Below are 23,287 nucleotides of genomic sequence, written 5' to 3'. Positions count from 1 at the left end.
AGGACCATGGCTCATCTATTCTTTAGAGACCAAGAAAGCCAAAAATTGCACTAAGTTTAATTTAATAATAAGCTCTTATAGAAAAAGAAATCTATTGTTTTATATCAAGCATAATTGGAACCCTCAAAGAGATACATAAAAGACTTCTTGAATATCTGGAATTATTGAGTTTATCAGACCTGAACACCCTAATTTTACAAAAACAACACCCTGCATGTAATTGCCTCTTTTTAAAGACCCTAATTCTTAGGTTCTTGGTTAGGACTTGGAAGTATTATATTTTAATAATAAATCTTATGTTTCATATAAATCCTAATGTACAAGTAAGTGACTATCCTTAATATTTCTCTTATTGCTGTGCAACTTCATCAAATACAGACATATTTATTGATGATATCAATTTGCCAATCTCGGAATTGAAGGTATGGGTATTGAATATATAGGTACTTGTTTTTCAGATTATATTCTTGTCAGCTGCCTTGAATTGCCATGTACAAGTAGACGGAAATACTGTATAAATTTTCTAAATCAATCAATCAGTTCAAACCATTGCAAGTTTTTTTAAGCAGCTCTCATTTCCAGTCATCTTTTCAGGAGCTGTTTTCCTATATATCTGTGAGAACAATTGGAATGATAGTGTCAAACATTAAGTTAAGGAAGTTAAGGATCAATGTTGGGGGAGGAAGGAATGATGGGGGGGCGGGGCTTTTCTAAGAAAGTGAGGCAGATTTTTGAGTGATAAAAGTGAGAGTTGGGCATGTGATCCTGAAATAGTTATAAGGACTATTTTGTCTGGTCTTTTTCAGATTAATTCAGTTTTACCAAAGCACATTCCAACATGGCCTCAAGGAATGGCAGCAATCCAGCAGACAGGAGAAGAACAGGAGAAAGGCATAGATCATCTCAAGAAACGACATCAGGTAAATGTGGTTGCAGCTCTTCCATTGACTCTGATGATAAATGACCAATTGACAATCTTCTTAAGTATGACAGTAGCAAGGGGTTTTGCTAAGATTATAGCTCTACCACATTTTAATGCTTTTTGTAGGAATTTATGTAGCAAAATCAGATCAGAAGAACAAATGGATCATGGTATAGGGTACATCAAACATGCCTCCCGATGTCAGCTCAAAAGCACCAGGATTTAAACAGAAAGTGGATTTAACATATAGGAAGGGGAGCAACCCTTCACTTCTTGCAGTAAATTATCTCTGAATATACTAAGACTTACAATCCTCACCTGCTGCTTTCCAGTGTGTCCCACCCCAAGCATAAAACCCAATTAATACCTGATAATGCCCCCAGATTGGAGGGTTTTTTTCTAATTTGAAGCATGCTTGTTTAGAACTTTTGAATTCAGATTTTGAGCAGGCGTGTTTAGGACTTTCTGTCTTTTTTTCAATTAATAAGTGTGCAGTGGCTGCTTTTCCTATTACCGTATTTAATTCTCAATTTTTTTAAAAAAGCTACATCTAAAACCTTTTTCTTAAGTGGAGAAAGCACTTTATCTCTCTTTTTGCTTCTTTTTTCCTATTCCAACAAATAAAGTTGTCAGCAATAGAGGCCAAGAATTTGTTGCGTCTCTGGCTCCTGGTTAGAGTTGGATTGACAGCACATATCAGGATAATTGATATTCTCCCCACCCCCATTATTATTGTTACATGTCCCTTTCAAAGCCTTGGTCTCAGAAAAGACATCCATGTCTTCTGCCTGCCAGGTCACCAATAATAAACATTCCTACTACAAAAGTATACAGGGTTATTCAAAAAGAATGAACTGCTTTCATGATGCAATATTTTACTAAGGAAAAGTAATACAAAACTCCTGCAAATTCACAAGTATTCTACTCACAAACAACTTTTATTTCCTGTCTTACAAATGTTCAATGTGGTCACCACCTGCATCACAGGCAACATCAAAGCAATAAGAGAAGAACGACGCAACTATATGGCCCCTGTGACAGCCATTTAAAACTTAGATAACTCCTCTTTCAAATGGCCACTGACTCATTCATTATATGAGGATGCTTGAAAACTGAAGCAATGCGTCATGAAATCGGTTCATTCTTATTGAATCACCCTGCATAATCAAGGCATTGCAAAGTGACTAACTGTATGTATAATCAGTATTGCTTTTGTATAAGGAGATAAAGGGGAATACTATATGAGTAATCATCAGGTTTAAATAATTCTTTGTGTTTTATTTGTGGCTGTCACGTTAGAACAATTTTTGCTGGACGTGATAAGCAACTATAAGGAAAAAAAATCCACTGAGGTTTCATTCAGTTACCAGCATTTGATATATGGGAACCATAAAATGACATTTGCATCAGCTCTTGATAATGTGGAGCTGTTGATGTCATGGTAGGCATAATCTATGTGCAGTATATTATGAATGTGCCCAAGAATTTATTGGCATCTCTTTTCTTTCCAGAAAAAAAAATCCTTTTTGATATGAAGGAAAAATGAATAAGTATGTGGTGTAATTTACTCATTTGAAAAACCTGCTTCCAAGGAGAGGATTTCAAAATTATTATTGGAGTGTGTGTATTGTGTAGTAGACTGTTGGAAGCTAAGCTACAATTTTGAATAATTCCTTTAGCTTGACAGTTATATTTTGGCGTCATCCACTCATATGTGCAATAGTCATTAGACAAAATTGATCAATGTGTAAGCTCCATCTTAAAATATGTCACAGCAGGTAAATTTATTTTCTGAGCATAGGGAACTTTTGTTCTTATTTGTAAATTACCAGGGTATGAAAACTTCTTGATTGGGGCCAGGGGTTCTGCTGGTTTAGACTCTGCAGATGATTCAAGCTGTTTCCCAAAATAATTGTCGCATATTTTGTTAGGATTTTGTGTTAATGTCTCATTAGAAGTAAACTTGTTGCAGGTTCTTATTTCTTATCCCAGGGATACAGTTACCTAAGACTGTGCAAATATTAAATTTAAGCATAGCTTTGTCACTAACATACAAATAACACATTGGACGGTATATTGTTCAGAATCAAGTCCAAAACCCACCTATATCGCCAGGCATGGGGGAACTGAGACACCTCCCCCAGGCTTTTATATTTTATGTTTGGTATGTATGTGTTGTATGGTTTTAATTGTTGAGGTTTTATATATCTTTTCTTATATATCTAATATTAGATTTGTTTACTGTTATATTGTTTTTATTATTGTTGTGAGCCACCCCGAGTCTTCGGAGAGGGACGGCATACAAATCTAATAAATTGAATTGAATTGAATTGAATTGAAGATTACTTTGGATTATAATTTTACAGATTTCTGTTATAGAAGAAAATTTAGTATGCTGCTATTATATATTCATTAATACATTAAACCACTTAGGACTGGCATTTGCATTCATCCCACCTATTGACAGCTTCTTAAATTTTGTGGCAGTTTATAGACTATTTGATTCAACTTTTCCATCCATATATCTTATGTGCAGATTTAATTTTAAAAAATTGCTATGTTCTCAATGCAAAACTGTTAAAACCCTGGAATTTTAACGAAACTTTAAGTAGCGTGCTTGCTATTAGCCGTAACCATATGGTAATAATAATCTTAAATGGATAAAGTGCTGTATAGATTGGGGTTGCCAATGTTTCGGGACTCAGGGACCACTAAATTCATAATTTTAAATCACACGGACCATTTATATGAATTTTTTAAAAAGATAAATAGTATTTAGTGCAATATAAAAATTCAAATAATTTTTCTGAGGACCACCAAAATATCCTCATGGACCACCAGTGGTTGATGACCGCTGGTATAGATTAGTTACTAGACTATTTGGCTCTTATGCCACTGCATAGCCTTGAGATATGAGTTCTGCAATATTATTTTGTATGCATTAATGCTTAGAGTATGTTTTCTTTGCCACAGCTTCATTTGCATCCTCTGCATTTACGTAATATATGACATAGACGGAAATTTTATATTACCATTAAAAAAAACTTTGGCGAAACAAGCAAAGTTAACCCCTAACATCAGTGACTACTAGCAACAATTTGTGAGTGAAGGCCCAAAGGTGCTTTTGCAAAAGGCAGCTGGACATTCTCTGTTTTTACTTATATTTCCATAATTTTGCTCCATTATGTGTAAGTTTCACTCCCAAATGTCTATGGAGATTCTCAGTCCAGATCATGGTTGTGCCAAAGGTGCTTTTTCAAAGGTTTTTTTTTTTCCAAAAGCAAAACATCTTCAAGGAAAAGCAAAGTCTAGTTGCCTTTTGAGACAACCATGACCTGGATGACTGAGAATCTCAATAGATAATAGTATTCTTGCCTTTTTCTTAATCTTCTAAAGCAGGCCTCTAGCAAAGGCTCCAGATCTTCCTCCTCTTCCTCCCCTAAGTCAGACTCTGTTTTCATTGGCATATCTGCCACCTCTGGTGGTCCTTCAGGTTCATCCAGGTCTACTCCTCCCTCACTCTCACTCTTTGCATCAGCTTGCAATACCTCTGGCCCAGGGTCAGAATCTATCGTTACCAGAGGTGGATGAGGACAGACATTGCCAATAAAAATTACCAAGGAGCCTCTGAATGATGAAAAAGAGGTAATCATCTGTAGAACTCACTGTACAAAAGAACACACCTGCCAAATGTATGATTGTGAATAATTCCTAATCAACAAATGATAGTGGCATTTTCAATGACTTTGGGATCACATTGGCTTACTTACTGAATTTTTAAAAAGTTAATACCCAGAATTGGTATTAAAATCATAGTTGAGATCAAAATTAAGAATATGTATATGAATTTGCCCTTTTTTACTTTGAAAATTTTGAATATTTAATTTTGTTTCAACAACTTGGATGATTCTTTTTAATCTGTTGGAAAAATAATTTTCCTTCCAAGTTTGTCCCCTATTATTTACACATTCCAGTGCAGCTAATACCAATATATCCATTTATACTTTAAACTTTGTATAAACAATTGTGATTTTGCATCCTTAAATAACCTGGACTCCAGCCAGAGTCACTTGCCTTAGTTGGGCAAAAATTGAAATAAATGAATGAATAACTATCATATTTAACGTATACAGGCTTGTTCCATATTAATTATATGATACGGGACAAAATATACAGCATGACCAGGATTTTTAGATAATGTTACATAATTTGCTCTACTTCAATTATTATTTTTATCCTTTTAAATTTTACAGGGATAAAAAATGACTAATTATAAAATGTAAATCTACAAAAGTTTTGTTAGCAATATGTGATATTTTACAAAACTAGAGAATTAATTTTCATTTTTTTGTACAAATGAGTAATTATTTTATCATATTCCATCAAGCATGTTTCTTTCCTGTTTATGCTACAATAACCATCTTATACTTTAAATCCTGCTGTATGAGCCAACATTCACTTCCTGCATGTGAGATACTTATTTATCACCCCACTTATTATTCATCACTATTATTCATCACTACATTGCCTGTGAGGCAACAATTTATAGTTCAAGGAGATTAAGGCGAGAAGGACTAGCAAGGAGGAAACGACCAGCTTTATTTGAATTTGTTAGTGAATTACAGTAGAACAATTTTAAATGGTCCTATGAGAAAGAGGAATGGGCTATTAACATCCAAACTTGAAAGCCTATTTAAAAGCATGTTGGAAAAAGATCATTATGTAATGCCATAAACATAGTGTGGCTCAAGATTGCACGGATCTGTATTTTTTCTCTTTTTTCTGAAAGCTACATCTTTCTCTTTCCTGGAATAGTATCCTAGATGTGTAGGGAGATGCCTATTTTTTGAGTTTTTTACTTTTGTGGTTTTTTAGGGCTGCCGGTAACATGATTAAGCAAAATAATTAAGTAAAATATTAAGTAAAATAACAAAATCTATGCTGACAGGTTTCTCTTTGGGTTCGGGGTAAAGTGTCTTAAGGCAACAGAAAATAGTGTGGACAATAATAGGCTGCCTAATTTTTCAGTAACATAAGTTCTTTTAACATGTCTAATAATATCTGACCCAAATGCAATTTTATAGCTGTTTTTTAGAGACAGTTAACTTTACATTTTAAATATCATGAATGGTTTTTTTAAAAGCAGACTAAAAAGGCATGTTGGTATAATTTTCCAAAATACTCTTTTGCTTATTTTTCAGGATTCATTTACAGTTCTTTGCTACGAAATTGTAGAAATAGAGGCCGTGTTCTCAGTAAGCTAGGTTGCATGGGGAAAAGATTTCCTATAATTGTTTGCTTGTAACTTGTGGGTGATTTTGCAATGCTTCAATGAAAATATGTGTCAATTACTTGCTTTTTTCTTTGAGCGGCTGTTCTCCTTTCCCAACCTGTGCTGATTTGGTGCAAGACACTGATTTCTTTTGATTTTTCAGCCATTTTTCAGACCCTCCCTCCATTGTACCTCATCTTAATTAGCCTTCCAATGAAAGTTCAGCTCTTGAAAATAATTTAAGTGGCTTCTTTAAGTGAAAGATGAAAATCATTCCCATATACAGTGATACCTCGTCTTACCGACTTAATTGGTTCCTGGACAAGATTTGTAAGGTGAAAAGTTTGTAAGACGAAACAATGTTTCCCATAGGAATCAATGGAAAAGTGATTCATGCAAGCCCAAAACTCACCCATTTTGCCAGCAGAAGCGCCCGTTTTTGCACTGCTGGGATTCCCCTGAGGCTCCCCTTCATGGGAAACCCCATCTCCGGATTTCTGTGTTTTTGTGATGCTGCAGGGGAATCCCAGCAGGGGAATCCCAGCAGCGCAAAAACGGGTGCTTCGCTGGCAACGGAAGTCCGGAGGTGGGGTTTCCCAGCGAGGGGAGCCTCAGCGAAATTGCAGCATCGCAAAAACACGGAAATCCTCAAAACCCCACCTCCGGACTTCCCCTGCAGTATTGCAAAAACACAGAAATCCAGAGGTGGTGTTTCCCATAGAGGGGAGCCTCAGGGGAATCCCAGCAGCACAAAACCGGGCGCTTTGCTGGCAACAGAAGTCTGGAGGCGGGGCATCCCAGTGGCGGTGGTTTGGGTTTGTAAGGTGAAAATAGTTTGGAAGAAGAGGCAAAAAAATCTTAAACCCCGGGTTTGTATCTTGAAAGGTTTGTATGACAAGGGGTTTGTAAGACGAGGTATCACTGTACTTCCAATCTTTATGCTATCATATAGATACTGTATAAATATGTGATTAGTTGGAGGTGCAAATAGCTTGGAAAGGTCAATAGCTTGGAAAGCCAGCAAAGGGTTTACTGGCATAATACAAAAAATGTTAACTGCAGTGCATAATTTCTTATTCACTAATATTAGTTTTATTTTGCCTTTCATAATATAAATCCTACTAAGAAGATTTATTTTAAAAATATCAAAATTCTTAGCAAAAAAGAAACAATGTTTTTGTAAAGACAAAAAGAGCATTGGAGATTTCCCCCACCCCATTGGTTGTTGATAATAATAAGGTCTTGTTGGAGGGGAAAGGAGAGAAGAATCTAATTGGAAACGGTTTCGTGGGGGGGGTCACAGAATATTTCATAAGATTGCATATTGGTTGGTTACAAAAACTCATACCTAACTGGAAACTAAAGGACGCAGCACTGCACTAACCACAAAACCTCATTTAAGGTTGTAGGTTATAGCTATTGTCGTTTGCAGCCCTCTGAAAGTTAATGTTTTATTTTAAACCATACATGACATAAACATTTGACGAGATGTCTTAATTGCATTTAGTATAAAGATACTAATCCTAAGCTCACTTAGAGGCTGAATGTCAAAAGTACAGCCCAAATATTGTAGATGATAACCCACAGATCATTAGTACTAGTGGCACACGCAATGTGTATAGAATTACGGCATCAACTTGCTTTTGAATAATAATAACAACAACAACAACAAAACAACAGCCTTTATTGTCATTATGTAACAAAAACAGCCTTTATTGTCATGATACATCATGTATACCGTGACATTGGTTTCGCCTCTACAAGTGCAGTCCATAACAGAGAATATAAGACCACATGAATAGTATAGAAAATAGTCCTTATACAAGTAATTGGGGTGGGGGGGAACTAGTCATGTTTTCATATGTATGTGGAGTGATTGTGATTTTGTTTAGGAGTCTGAAAGCCCATGGGTAAAAGCTGTTTTTAAACCTTTTTGTCTGGCTGGCTATATTTCGATGTCTTCTGCCTGATGGTAGAAATGGCCAGGATGTCAATCATCCCTAAGTATCTTCCTTACTCTGCTAAAAGAGCGAGACTCTGCTGGTGATGTCATCCAGTGGTGTTAGAGGGCAACCAATGGTTTCTTGTGCCAAATTGATCACTCTCTGTAGTGCTTTCCTGTCCACAGCTGTTAAACCAGAGTACCATACTGTTATGGTACGCTGTATGTGAGGACACTTTCTATCGTGGACCGATAGAAAGAAGTCAGGAGCTGTTGTTCCACCTGATTTTTCCTGAGGACTCTAAGGAAATGAAGTCTCTGTTGAGCCTTACTAACCACCAGGACATGTTTTTCCTGGTGACATTTTGGGAATGACAGTAAGTACATGGTGAAGTATATATAGCAAGTGGCAGGAGCATACAGTACCATCATGAAATTTTGGTGATTTTAAATTTTGTTAGTTATAAAACCTAAATGCTAACTATAACATAATCCAAATAAAAGTACTTGGCATCTCATAATGATTTGTAGTGTCCTATAGAAGAGAGCAATTTCAAGGTCACTCTAAACACTCCAATGTCTTTGTGACCTTATTTGGGTTCAAGAAATAAGAAGAGTCAAAGTTACTTAGCTCTTGGATGGAGGATCACAACAAAATCCCAGAAAGTAGGACAGATTACAAAAGAAACTGCAATTGTGATACAAGACCCCACCCCTTATTCGTTGTAATGTTGTACATGCAAGAAGCAACTTTTATGCAGTACCATCACCACATTTGTTTTGTCCCTTTGACAAATTCATAAATTCTGCAGATGCTCCTGTCCCAAGTGTGTATGTTAAATTGGGATTTTTTTTTCTGGGGAGAGAGTATCATGGAAGAAAGCAGTAGCAAACCATCCCTGTGCTCTTACTATGGTTAAGAAAAATAGTATGGGCATGTACCTAAAGTCACAACAAATTATTTTCAGGACCCATATCTTGGAAATAATATTGGAAAATAGTTTAGGCTGATTGTCCTAAAATCATCAGTGAACTTTAGGACTAGATTTTGTTTTACTTTGAATTTCCACAAACCAGCATTTTACTAGCATTGTGCTGGCTCCCACTTTAGCCTACCATAATGATCCTACAGCTAGAAAGAATCTTGGTTGCTTTGGATATTACCTTACAATAATTTAGTACAACAGAAAATGTCTTGCTTTTTCTTGGAGGGGTGGGGGAATGAGATGAGCAAATGTTTGCATTTCTTGCCTTTACTTTGCTAGCTGGAAAAAAAAGATAATGGAGCAAAACAACTAAAATAATGTCCATTAAGCACACATAACTATATTCTCAGTAGAAATATAGAAGCGAGGGGAAAGTACATGCACTGCTCTCTACTGTGGCTTTGTCTTTTGCACTTCAGGAGTAGAGAAGCCACAAACTGGCAATTGGCCTAAGTCTTTTATCAGAACAGCTAAAAATAGTTTGGGGGTGGGCAGGCACGGTTTAGGAGAAGTAACCGATGACAAAGGCTTGATCTCTTTCTCTTCTTCATTTTTTCTCATCCAGCATATGAAATATTAAAACCTGTCAGCCCTCCAAGGGAAATCAGATCAAGAAATAGGCACCACGTGGATTCTAGAAACACTATTTTATTATTGCAGACAATACAGCAGCCAAGAGAGCTATCCTGATTCTCTTTCTCACATTTTCTCATACAGTTTGTCAGGACTGAGTCATTTCACCTCACCCCACTTCCTTTTCTGGGCCGGACTAAAATTTCTCACCAAAATCTTTTTGGGTGTTTTAATAGGTTAAAAGAGAGAGAGAGAGAGAGAGAGAGTTATGGGAGAGAGAAATGTAAAGGGGAAAACAAATGGGGAAAACAAATAATCCTATTACCAGCTGTTTCTCTGGAAAAAAAAGTGCTCCCAGAGATGAGAAGGACCGTATTCCTATTACTGTTTCATTCAGGAAAGCTATGAAGACCTGGCTTTTTTTGAGAGTCTTTGGGATAATGCGGTGAAGTACCCCTTAGTATTTTGTGAAAGATTAAGATGCTATTGTGATTAATATGATTTGGGGATTTTTTTTCCTGTTATTTACTATATTGGTGACCAAATTACCATGAGGAAGATTGTAATCCATTCAGATTTTACTGGTTCACCATTGTTCTTTCCTGTTGTTCCTAAGTGTCAGATATTACTAATTGTAATTTCATAAATCATCGTTCTTTGTAAGAAGTTTCTTAGCTTTTTTCTATGCAGAAGGCGAATATAGTTATTTTGCTGTTTAGTAACAGTCATTCTTTCTTTATATGTCTTTACATATAAAGAAAGAATGGCTGTTACTAAACAGCAAAATAACTATATTCGCCTTCTGCATAGTTATGCCATGGCTTATCTGTTGTAAGTATTTGCTGAGACTTAAAAACAAAATTGGATAAGAAATGCAATGGAAAAGGCTTTTTCTCCTACCCCATTGAGTTAGACTCCCTTTTGGGGGATTAGCAACATAAAGAAACAAGTCTATGGATTTTTTCAATCATCCAGGTTATGGTTGTCCCAAAGGTATTTTTAAAAAAGCAACTGGACTTTCTTGAACTGAAGAATCTGCTTGGATGAGAAGTGAAATGTTTTCCAAAACCCCCCCCAAGAAAGTTCAGTTGCCTTTTAGGGTAAAGAAACAAGATGCAGATTAGCTAGGACCTACCTAGAATTTGAATTTCTTAAAGATGAATTGTGAGTCAAATTCTGACTATATCCTCAAGCAGAAGCTGCCTTTTCCCATCAGCATCTGTGGTATAATAGACAATGTTGCTGAATACATTTGGAGAGAATTAGTTGGAAAATATTTGAACCATGAAAATTAGATTCAAGTTCTGACTTGACTATCAAGATCGGTGATGATCTTGGCACATTACTATTAGATAATGTTCTGTCCATAAGCAGGTTTGAGCAGTTTTTAACTGGGAAAATATATTATTAAATCCAATGAGGAAAGTTTTCTGGATTTATAAGGAGAAAAACATGCCTATCCTATTTTACAGGGTTTTCTGATCATAATACTGTATACGCAGGTAAAGAAGGGAAAACCATATCTCTGGACTACTTGGGGAAAAGTGGATGTGGAGAGGTTAGAAGAAAAATAGATGTGTTAATTCCTTTAAAGCAGGGCTGTCCAACTCAAGGCCCACAGGCCTAATCCGGCCCACAGTGTGCTTATATCTGGCCCATGGGTCTGCCTTGGGAACAGGAGCGGATTGTCACGCGGTGCCTCTGCCAATGAAATGGAGCTCAGGAAGGCCAAACGCAGGACTCCTGGGCTCCATTTCCGGTCACAACAGCCTCCTGCAGCCCTCTGCCAGTGAAAACCAAGCTCTGGAGGGCCGCATGTCGATCTGCCCATGCCCACCCTGACCATGCTTCCCCACCTCCCCGAGGTCAAACACAACCCTGATGCAGCCCTCAATGAAATCAAGTTTGACACCTCTGCTTTAAAGGCTTAAGAGACACAATCTCAATATTTTAGGGAAGGGGGCAAAAGTTGGTGTCTTTGCTTGTGACATTCAGCAGCCTGATCCAAGAGGGCCTTGGGCTTCAATAATTGTGAGCTGCCTCTGCTCAAAATGAAGCTGCTGATAGCTGAAGGATCCCGTTATCTCTTCTGCAGAGGACTTGGTGGCTCAACAGACTGAGGAGGTGTTCCAGAGCTATGCTTTCCATCGATACCAGCAGGAGCGCGAGCAAACTGAGGGGGAGGTGCCAGTTGATCCAGAAATTGCCGCAATTCAGCAGGAGCCAAATAGGTATGTACCACAGGCTCTTAAAAGTTTACTTCGTCTGCCTCCATGTTCTAATTTAACCAGTTCATATGTTCATTGTGCAGCGTCAACAGTCAGGTGGGTCGACGCTTAGCTATCATTGCTGATGACATCAATGCACGGTATGACAAGGAGTTCTCTGAGATGCTGAAGTCCTTGCAGCCTTCCAGGGACAATGCATACGAGTACTTCACCAGAATAGCCTCCAGGTAAGTGAGGCCAAGGCCATCTACCAGAGTTTGATGCTTATGTTTTCTTTCAAGGTTGTGGTTTGATGTTAACCTCTATACTGCTTGTACATGGCAAGGATCCCTGATTTACCAAACAAATAACAAAGATGAAGCAGATTAAATTCACAAATCTAAAATCTTATCTTGGAGAGGGGGGGTTACTTTCCACCTAGGTTAAGCTGTCCTCCTAATCAGATATATAAAATATTTTTTAAAATAAATGTGCTCATTACTACCTTGGTTCCAAAATCCAGCTCCTAATTTAATTGCATGTTACTGTCGCTTTGAGTAGCACATGTTCTGTGTAAATGGTTTTTAAGCCTTCGGGAGAATTGGAGGATTTTCTCGGTCACACAGAAAGAGCCGGGGTGGCGCAGCAGGTAGAGTGCTGTACTGCAAGCCACTGAAGCTGACTGTAGATCTGTAGGTCAGCAGTTCAAATCTCATCACAGGCTCAAGGTTGACTCAGCCTTCCATCCTTCCAAGGTGGGTAAAATGAGGACCCGGATTGTGGGGGCAATAATGCTGGCTCTGTTAAAAAAGTGCTATTGCTAACATGTTGTAAGCCGCCCTGAGTCTAAGGAGAAGGGCGGCATAAAAATTGAATAAATAAATAAATTTCTTGATGGTAGGGTCTTGGATTTACTACTATGGGAAGTGTAAAGGCAATTGGTTCTTCAGTTAAAATATTTTTTTAAATCTTCCAAATGTAAGGTCAGCCTTGTGGCATCTTATAAAAATTTATATATTTGCATTCTGTTTATTGTATTAACTACATGGAATCTGCAATTCTGTGGCCTCGGGAAAAGGTCCCCAGAGAACAAAAGATATATCAGATCTTCCTCTGTGAAGGTAGAGAGAAAGGATCGAATTTGGACAAGGTGCTCTGACTTCAGAAACTGCCTCCCAGCCTCACTGAAACTACATGAAACCAGTTCATCCCCAGAATCAGACCAGGATATATCGCTCATCTGGAGCTCCATGCAGGATGCGGTCCAAGCCAGATTGGAAAAAGAGGGTGGGGTCTTCAATCACACACAACACTGGCTGGTTGCTGAGGTACAGCAGCGAGAGTAGACTTCTGGCCTGCCTATAAGCTTGCCAGATGTGTTATCTTAGCATGGGAAAGAGAATGCTGGACTAAAAAATGGCCTCTTCAGATTCTTAGGTTATCAGAAGTATCATGGAGGCAATGAAAACCGTTATGTACCTGGAGGTTATAATGATAGTGATACCCAGACAAGAGGCTGTATGGTGGGACTTCAAGGTGGTTTGTGCTGTTCTGCTTAGGAAAGATTTAGCCACAGTTTCCCCCTCTGTTTCTTTCTTTTCCTTTCCCTTTGATTTTTATTAAAGAAAAAAATGACAAAGTGTAAAAAATCTCCAACAGAGAGAAAGCAGTGACAGTGTGTATACATGCATCTTTACATTCACAAATCTTGTTTTCCTATGCCACCTAAGATTTATTTAACTTTCTCTTCCTGTCCTCTTTTCTTGCTGTCCCCTCCTTGGGAAGCCAAGTCTCACCATTTTGATGCCTTGAGGTAAAACAGCACCTACTGTGCTTTCTCTTTCTTCTTTTTCAGATCTTTCATTTATTCCCCACGTATGGGAACTCACTCCATGCTATGCCTGCTATCTTTTCAGCCGCATTGAAATTTCTAATGTAATAAAGCTGATTTCTAAAATTGGATATTAGAATCGTCGCATCAGATAGCTAAAGATGATTTCTAAGCCAGTGTTTCCCAACCTTGGCAGCTTGAAGATATTTGGACTTCAACTCCCAGAATTCCCCAGCCAGCGAATGCTGGCTGGGGAATTCTGGGAGTTGAAGTCCAAATATCTTCAAGCTGCCAAGGTTGGGAAACACTGTTCTAAGCAACCCTACACCAAGTTAAAAACGAAACATCTATAGCTACATGCAAGCTATTTTTTAGAAAGGATGTTGCCCAACATCATGGTGGCACAAATAAGCCTTCATGGGCATTGTAGTGGAAAGAAAGGCCAGCTTCTTTTCCTCCAGAGCGGGATAGCTGGGACAGAGCTGATCTTGCAGATTTAGGTATTTATGGAGATTCTCGGTCATCTGGTCATGATGGTCCCAAAGGTGCTTTTTCAAAAGGCAACTGGACTTTGTTTTTTTCCTGTGGACAGACAAAACATCAAAGTGGGGGAGGAGCTGAACTTTACTATTATTGTCAGTAGCCAGTGAGCAGAAAGGCAAAACAAAGATGTAATGACACATATTTCATATTTTTCCATCATTTATAGGGAATCCCCCCCCCTTCTTTATTTAGGGTGCTGAGCTTTTCCAAAAAAAACAACTTGTCATTTCTTTTTCTCCTTAGAGAATGATATGAACTTGCAACTGCTTATATTCAGTGATTTGTTGCCAAATTTTGATGTTGGGATTTTCTAGTGTTTCAGGATTGGCAAATGAGGGGCTTGTGGGTGGTAGGTTGTCCAGTCTGAAATAGAACAGAACTTTGTGTTTAACTTCCAGTTTTTAAAACCATTTCAAAAAGTCTAGAGATTGAAAGATGAGACATCTCAGTCTTTGAAGGCAAATCATGTCAGACTAATTTCATTGATTTCTTTGACTATGTCACAAAGGTGTTAGACGAAGGTGGTGCCGTGGATATTGCCTACCTGGACTTCAGCAAAGCCTTTGATATGGTTCCACATAAAGAGCTGATAGATAAATTAGTGAAGATTGGACTTATTCCCTGGATAGTTCAGTGGATTTGCAGCTGGCTGATGCATAGACATCAGAGAGTTGTTGTTAATGGCGAGTACTCTGAGCAGAGACAGGTTACAAGCGGTGTGCCACAAGGGTCTGTTCTGGGTCCTATTCTTTTTAATATGTTTGTGAGTGACATAGGGGAAAGTTTGGTAGGGAAGGTTTGCCTATTTTCCGATGACTCTAAAGTGTGCAATAGGGTTGATATTCCTGGAGGCGTCTGTAATATGGTAAATGATTTAGCTTTACTAGATAAATGGTCAAAACAATGGAAACTGCAGTTTAATGTCTCCAAATGTAAAATAATGCACTTGGGGAAAAGGAATCCTCAATCTGAGTATTGTATTGGCAGTTCTGTGTTAGCAAAAACTTCAGAAGAGAAGGATTTAGGGGTAGTGATTTCTGACAGTCTCAAAATGGGTGAGCAGTGTGGTCGGGCGGTAGGAAAAGCAAGTAGGGTGCTTGGCTGCATAGCTAGAGGTTTAACAAGCAGGAAGAGGGAGATTGTGATCCCGCTATATAGAACACTGGTGAGACCACATTTGGAATGTTGTGTTCAGTTCTGGAGACCTCACCTACAAAAAGATAAAATTGAACGGCCCAAAGACGGGCTACAAGAATGGTGGAAGGTCTTAAGCATAAAACGTATCAGGAAAGACTTAATGAACTCAATCTGTATAGTCTGGAGGATAGAAGGAAAAGGGGGGACATGATCAAAACATTTAAATATGTTAAAGGGTTAAATAAGGTTCAGGAGGGAAGTGTTTTTAATAGGAAAGTGAACACAAGAACAAGAGGACACAATCTGAAGTTAGTTGGGGGAAAGATCAAAAGCAACATGAGAAAATATTATTTTACTGAAAGAGTAGTAGATCCTTGGAACAAACTTCCAGCAGACGTTGGTAAATCCACAGTAACTGAATTTAAACATGCCTGGGATAAACATATATCCATTCTAAGATAAAATACAGGCAATAGTATAAGGGCAGACTAGATGGACCATGAGGTCTTTTTCTGCCATCAATCTTCTATGTTTCTATGTTTCTCCTAGATTTACTGTAAGAGCGAGTAATAGGAAACAGAGGGTAGGAGCTTTAATGTTCAATGTCTTGAGTTTTAGGTGTAAAAAAGCTAGAATCAAAATCTAATCATCATGATAATGATTATTATTGGTCTGGAAAGCCCATCAGATTCAGAGGAAGAAAGGTACTTTACACAGTGCTTCTCAACTTTATGATGAGTAGACTTGACTGGCTGGGGAATTCTGGAAGTTGACGTCCACTCATCATAAAGTTGCTAAGGTTAAGAAATTCTGCTTTAGAGAGTGCACAGGTAGACATACAACACCTGTCAGCAGTTCCTTAAACTGCAGAAGTGTTTTCCCAGGATCAAGCTGCAGTTCTTCTTCCCTTTAGAACCATTAGCATGAACGAGATATTACTTGCTGTGATCAAGGCATCTGTGTAACAATGCCTTTCCTGAAGCGGCAAAGAACCAAAAGTCTCTAATTGCAACTGACCCTTCTCTTCTCCAGTTTGTTTGAAAGTGGCATCAATTGGGGGCGTGTGATAGCCTTGCTGGGCTTCGGCTACAGGATGGCAATCCATGTATACCAGCATGGCATAACTGGCTTCCTGAGAAGAATTGCACATTACATGGCTGAATTCGTGCTGCACAATCGCATTGCACAATGGATTGCTCAGCAAGGAGGATGGGTAAGTGAACCAAAGAAACATGAGTATTCTTTGAAATGTATAAATTACATAAGCTTCTGGTTTGTATAAAGTCTACTTCTCCATTTAGGCAACTAGAATCTATTCTGATGGGCAAGAACTATTTAGGTCTTCTACACGCAATGTGGAAGCTTAACCACCTATTTGGTTCCTTCCATTAAAGAAGCCAAAGAAAATGCATAGCTGCTCTTGACAGGAATTTGAGCCAGAGACCTTTGGAACATATAAAGCTATCTTTTCAACTGGATAAATAAGTGGCCTTTCTAGCTTTGCATTATTTGATGGAAGCTATGTAAGGTTGATTGGTTGGCAGATGGGTTGATTTCTTTGCTATAATTTATATGCCATTCAGGTTTTTAAAAAAAGGCTCCAAGTGGTTTCCAGGAAGGGGATTCCTAAATCTACCTGGGGATACTGAGGCTAAGATTTTCTCTATTTCTAAAGCATGAGTTCTGCTTCTGAAGCAGGATGCAAAACAGCTAAGTAAACAGTAAAATATTACGTGAATAATTGTGAAGAAAGGCACAGGGGAGAATAGGCTGAGAGATCTTAAAACAGCCTGCCCCAACTTAATGCTTCCTCTTTTGGGGGCTGTAATTCCCTGTGAGCAGGCTGATGGCAGTGCAGAGAGTTTAAAGCCAACTCTTCTAAATAGCACCAGGTTTGGAGAAGGCTAATGCAGAATTGGATCTATAATGGTACTGTTCTCTCTCTCTAGGTGGCAGCACTGGACTTGAGCAATATTTATTTGAAATATATGTTGATGGCAGCAGCTGTGATTTTGCTGGGCCAATTTGTTCTACGGCGTTTCTTCAGTGAATGACAGGAAAGGAAAATGCTGCTGGTTTGTTGCATAAGAAAGAAAGACCCAAGAAACAACAAAAGAAGAAATGTTGCAAGCTACCAGCTTCTATTCTCACCAGGACTTCTGTTTATTTATCCTCTGTGCAGTGATTCCAAAGCAAAAGAGCCTGTAGTTTAGTTAAAAGAACAGAGGAGCCAACCCTGAGGCAGAATTTATTCCATCAAACAGCCACTGACCAGCAGTTCTTCATGGGAAACTCCGGGCAGGTACTTATGGTATTGCAGATGAGAAAATTCAATGCACTTTCTTCTGCAAGGTATTTTAAAGAAGACCACCACCTCTTTGAGATCATTGTCATGAATTTTCAATCAGCTGAACCTCATCACCATAGAAAGAGTCAAACCACAAAGGGAATGTTCCTTGATCTGTGCAAACCAACTTTGAGCAGTTCTGATCCTAGGAGCTGGACGTGGGCTTGAAATAATTGAGTAATTGTAGAGCCCTCTGAATTTATCTGAGAATCTCATGCAATTAGATACGCTAGATATGAACATGTATCTAGATATTCCAGAGGAGATGAGAAAAAAGTGACACTAGCTACATTATTTTATAGGCACTTTTTCATGCACTTGACAATTGCTGTCCTAAGCTGGTTGTACTATGGGCAGAGTAGCTCTCCTTGCTTTGAAACAATCTTATAATGACTCTGAGGGGAAGAGAGTCAGCTGCTTGTAAGATTAAGGAATAAGGCTTGCTTCTTTTCAAAAGATGGTGCTCTATTTCCCTTTTGATTAGGTATGATTGTGGTTCACCTCAAAGGTGGATGTGTGTTTTGGGTGGCAAAGAAATGAGAATATTTCTTCAAGTTCCATTGAACTTGTTGATTATTATTATTATTATTATTATTATTTGACAATCGTTAAATCTGTCTTACCCAAAGGATGGACAAAATGTGATTTCCTGCTGTCACAGGAATTGGAATCTGCTTTCCCTAATGAAAAATTGGCAAAATTCAGTCAAGTTGAGCAAATTTTAAGGCCATTTCCTATTAAATTAGTGAGGCTCGTTTCTAAGTAAATATGGAGATAACCAGGCTGTAATATTTTATTGATTTCAGTGAGAAGTTGAATATGTGTTTAATCTTCCATCTGAAATTGATAGAAGTGCTTAACATTATTTGCATCATGCTTAACTAAATTTCTCCTTGCCTGTTTCATGAAACATGTCAATGGGAGCACAGAATTCTTTGTAACAAAAGCAGGAAAATGTGCAAAGATGAAATTTTCTGTTCAAAATTATTGTTTTTTAATCTTGGGGTTTTTTATTTTTTTTAAAAAATCCAAAGCCAATTCTGATTTTTTCCCCCCCTATACTTTCCCAAATGTTTACTTTGTATAGCTTTTTTGTAATGCTGAATCTGATTTTGACATCTAAGATAAAACTAGTACAGTACTATGTCAGGAAAAACCAACATTTTGGATACAACTCTGCACACTTTATAAAGCCATAACTCAATAGTAAAATCTGAGTAGTTTTTCCTGCCATACAGTTACCAAAAATTCTTAAGCAGATGACTTGAATATAGTATGAATAATTTTTATATTTATGATTTTTTTAAAAAAAAAGATACTCTTGAGATTTCCTGAATGCATATGTCAATTTATTTTTAATACTGAAAAGTATCAGTTTGAAAATTATCAATCTGAATCTGATCATAGTCTTAAACAAATTGTCATGACAAAGGATAGATAAATATATCTATTTCCTTTTTCCTGAATCAGTATTTGAGGATTTGGCCAATGTTTGAACCTCTTGTGGCAGAAAAGTAATCTAATATACTCCTTTTAATGCACTTTTCTTCTTGAGCTTTCCTTAGAAACTCTATCCATCTCTTACCCTAATATAGACATTTCTGTGTGCACATTTCTGTGCATTGTCCTTAATAATGTACACTTCTATTATTATTTTTGAATTGCAAATTGTGCAGATTGCAATATGTAGATGCATACTGGTGAGCCTGATAAATTCCTATACTAATTGAACAAAATTTATCTCATATTCCTATACATGGCACCCTGCCATGTTTATCTTACAGCTGCTGACTTCAAAGGATGTCCCCTTTTTTTGTGCTGGAGCTTGCCGGCAATGCTTTCAATTCTGGAATATAATCTTCAGAATAAACTTTATTTCCAGAAATTCTTTGTAAACAAACCTTTTCTAAAGACTTTCATGTTTTAATGGTTCAGCACAGTAACTTAAGGTAAGATGACTTATAGTTAGGGGTTCAGGCTTCTTGTAAGTAAAAGTTGCATGATGGTTACATTACAACCATAATAATTACAACCATAACAAATAGAATACTGTTAGTGTCACTGAAACTTGCTCCACTTTTCACCTGTGCAGTGATTAGTTTTATGTGCAGTCCATAAAATTAGTACTAAAGCAGCTACGGATATGTAGCAGCCCAGAGCAGAAACATGGAACGGCATTGAAAACTTTTTTAATATTAGGATCAACATTGGGATCTGCAAAGGACTTGAAGCATCATTTGCAGTTAATTTTGCTTCTTCAGTGCTACAAATGAATTGGTATTTTTCCTCAATAACTTCTTCTGAGGTCCTATCTCAAGTTTGCCTAACGGTTCCTCTTCACTTAATGGGTGAATTTACCTCAGAACTCTCCGGTTTTGGTCCATGGGAAACAACGGCCCCGACACTGAAACGCACCATAGTTAGGAGAATAGCATCTTTTAGCCAGGTGCAGTTAACCTTAACATCTTTTATATGTTTACAGGCACTGTAATAGACTGTGGTTTTTCCTTTATTATTGGCTGTAGAGTTTGTTGAGATCTAGGTTTCTGGTCCTCCTGTTGACTCATTTATACCAAGCAGCATTCCTCTCTCTGCTGCCATTATTCTACAGTCTTTGACAGGTTTATGTGAAGGCTGTCATCATTCCCACACAATTATCTTGCTTTAGGCTAACTTTGTCTATAGGCATAATTGAGGCTATCTTAGGTGCCTCCTGGAGCCCCTGGAACTGATTATTATTTTTACAACAGGAGAGACTGGGGGTTGTGGATTTTTCTGCCTTGGATGTCAAAATAATTTGGCTAGTTTGGGAATGATAATCCTTAACTTTGCGAGCAAGAAAAGCAGCAGGAAATTTTGCTCTTCTGCCTCAGGTGACAAAACATTTTGGGCTAATGTTTTATATGAATGAGAAAGTGAGCCCTCAAATGCATAAATAACAAAAAGAGAATATGAGATTGACAAAGCAAAGCTGGACATGACTCCCAAGGACATTGTCCAGGAGCCTGAGGAACTGCAGTTGACTAGTGCAGGCAAATAATTGCATAGAATAAATGCCTAGCTTCAGAATAGGCTTAAAAGTACATTATTTGCCTTGCTGCTTAAATTGTTTGTCCACCTTTTATCCTCCCCTGCACGTTGGAGAAAATGCGGGTCTCATTTCTACTGTTCTCATGGGTAAGTGTGCCAGAAGAAGTTTAATAAATACCCTGTGATGCGGGGGTGAAATGTGAATTTTTTCCCTACTGGTTCTGTGGGCATGGCTTATTTTGTGGGTGTGGCCTGGAGGTCAAGTGGGTGTGTCTTCAGGGGCGCATGGCCATATGGTCATGTGACTGGGTGGGTATGGCCAGGTTGTCTTGTGACTGGGTGGGTGCAGCCAATTTAGCAGTCCATTTTGCCAGGGAGCAGGGGGTTGTCTACGTGACCTCTGAGGTCCATTTCAGCCTTTGCTGGGCTGTTTCAAAGCATCCTCTGAAGCTGTGTCCAGTGTCAGTCAGGTTTGTGGTCTCCCTCCCTCCCTCTTTCTTTGTGTCTGTCTGTCTCTCATGGAATCCCAGGACCCTGCCAAAAATCCTGCTGCAGGTTGCAAAGCACACAAGATGCTCTAGCATTGGTCCTGTTATTCAATCTGAACTCAAGGTCTGCCTTACCCCACATCCCGCTCTTCCTGACCCGCTAGGAAAAATCATGGAAGTGGTTTTTAAGAGAAAGTTGCCTGCAAATCATATTGAGTTTCCCCATTAACATTTAAAAGTGCGACAGGACTCCCAGCCCAATTCAAAAATTGTAGCCATCTTGCCAGTTACTGCAGCATTGTTTGTGGGATGGAGGACAACAACAATGTTGGATAATAATTTTTTCATTTTTGGTTTAAAATGTGAGTAATCTGAGCATAGCATTTTAACCCATAAACATGTAACACAGAGTCTGATCTTTGTCACCCTGTTGATTTAAGATGTATTTACCTCAGTACATAAAGGACTTGGTATTCACTGTTTTTTGAGAACTAGATAGCATCAATTGATTTAAATTCTCCATTTGAACCATGGAACATGTGCCTTACTAAAACATTGTATACACTCCTGATGATATTTGTGGCAACTTTGAATTTACAAACATGAAGGTTGAAAACAATTGTTTGCCAGATAAGAACTGTCCAACAAATGAAGAAATACCATGTTTCCCCAAAAATAAGATCCTGTCTTATATTTTTTTGAACCCTGAAATAAGCGCTTGACCATAATGTCATGCACACAAAAGCCCGATTGGGCTTATTATCAGGGGATGTCTTGTTTGGAGGGGAACATGGTACATTGTTTTTTTCCCCTCCCTTTAGCTATATTTTTGTTTTGTTTTTTAAGTTAAATACTTGAAGGGGATATAATAATGAATGACATTGCTTCCTCTCTAATTTAAAAGGCTACTTATTATTGCATCATATCCTGTTTTAGAACCCACTTTCCTTAGGAGTTTAAAGTGAAGTAAACTAATGCAGCTTGACAACTTTTAAAACGTGTGGAATTCCCCAAATTCCCGTGGTGAGACACTGTTTAATAGGTACTAGCCTTTCTGCTAAGCAGCCAGAATCACCTTTTTTCCATTATTTCATTTAGAAATTTGAATTGCCAGAGAAAGCAAGGGCTTTCCACTCACAAGATACCTCTGGAAGTTTTCAAATCACTTACTGTAGATAGGTACAGTCAAACCCAACTATAGAAAGACAGATTTTGGAATACATTCGGTTTTGGAAGGATGTTGTTGAGATCTTAACTATCCTTTCTACTTGCATTGGGTTGAGGTTTGGAAATACAGTTATATACAGGATGGCAGCTGGTAGAGGTGCTTCATCTGACCTCAATGTATCAAGGAGGAGAAACTTTTCCGTTGCTGGATAAAGAAGATAATCAAATCAATCATGTCTTAAGGGAAAAAGAACCACGGGTTCTTAGGTTCCATTCTACCTCTATCATAGGGGAAAAAAAGGAATTGAACCTCTAAGGGGGAGGCTGCTATTATTCCTGGAGATTTTTAAAAATGTGCCTTATCATATACTATAAATGTACAAGTATTTCATTGTATGCCATACCCATGAGGAAATGTATTGATTTTTACCAGAAAGCTGAATATTTTATGTACTTTTAAAAAAAAAATCCTCAAATTGTGAAGTGCCTAGCACATTGTTGGTTAAAAATAAATGCTATAAATAAAACGTGTTTATTCATGTGCTTCTCTATTCTTTGAGCAGAGATCTCCAAATTATATTTGAACGTTTTCTTGTTTAAGAAAATCATTGAAAAGTGAAAATGCCTCTGAAAGGTACCTATGACTTATAGTCAACACACTGGAGTGTGTATGCCATAATAAAAGATACAATATTGATTATGCTACATCCAGGATTGTGGTGTTTTTTCCCCTTCCTGTTTTTCTGTTTCTGAAGTGTAAGATTCTATTTTCCATGTTGACAGTCTGATGAGCATAGACAATTAAAGGGAATTGGAAATGACCAGAAGTTAATGAAGGAAAA

General features: G+C 37.9%; 1 protein-coding gene across 1 annotated transcript in view; it reads left to right on the top strand.

Moving 5' to 3' along the window:
* BAK1 (BCL2 antagonist/killer 1) overlaps positions 1-22,972 on the top strand; it is a 33,187-nt gene extending 10,215 nt beyond the window's left edge. Inside the window, exons 2-6 of the mRNA XM_070745263.1 lie at positions 807-920; positions 11,791-11,926; positions 12,007-12,150; positions 16,446-16,626; positions 17,363-22,972. Of these exons, the coding sequence (XP_070601364.1) occupies positions 839-920; positions 11,791-11,926; positions 12,007-12,150; positions 16,446-16,626; positions 17,363-17,467 (648 nt within the window). The 5' untranslated portion in view covers positions 807-838 and the 3' untranslated portion in view covers positions 17,468-22,972. The remainder of the gene's footprint in view (positions 1-806; positions 921-11,790; positions 11,927-12,006; positions 12,151-16,445; positions 16,627-17,362) is intronic.
* Positions 22,973-23,287: the final 315 nt, after the last annotated feature.

The sequence above is a fragment of the Erythrolamprus reginae genome, chromosome 3 (assembly GCF_031021105.1).
Source record: "Erythrolamprus reginae isolate rEryReg1 chromosome 3, rEryReg1.hap1, whole genome shotgun sequence".
Classification (NCBI taxonomy): Eukaryota; Metazoa; Chordata; class Lepidosauria; order Squamata; family Dipsadidae; genus Erythrolamprus; species Erythrolamprus reginae.
Note: the sequence above shows the minus strand (reverse complement) of the source record. Positions and strands in the feature narration are given on the sequence as shown.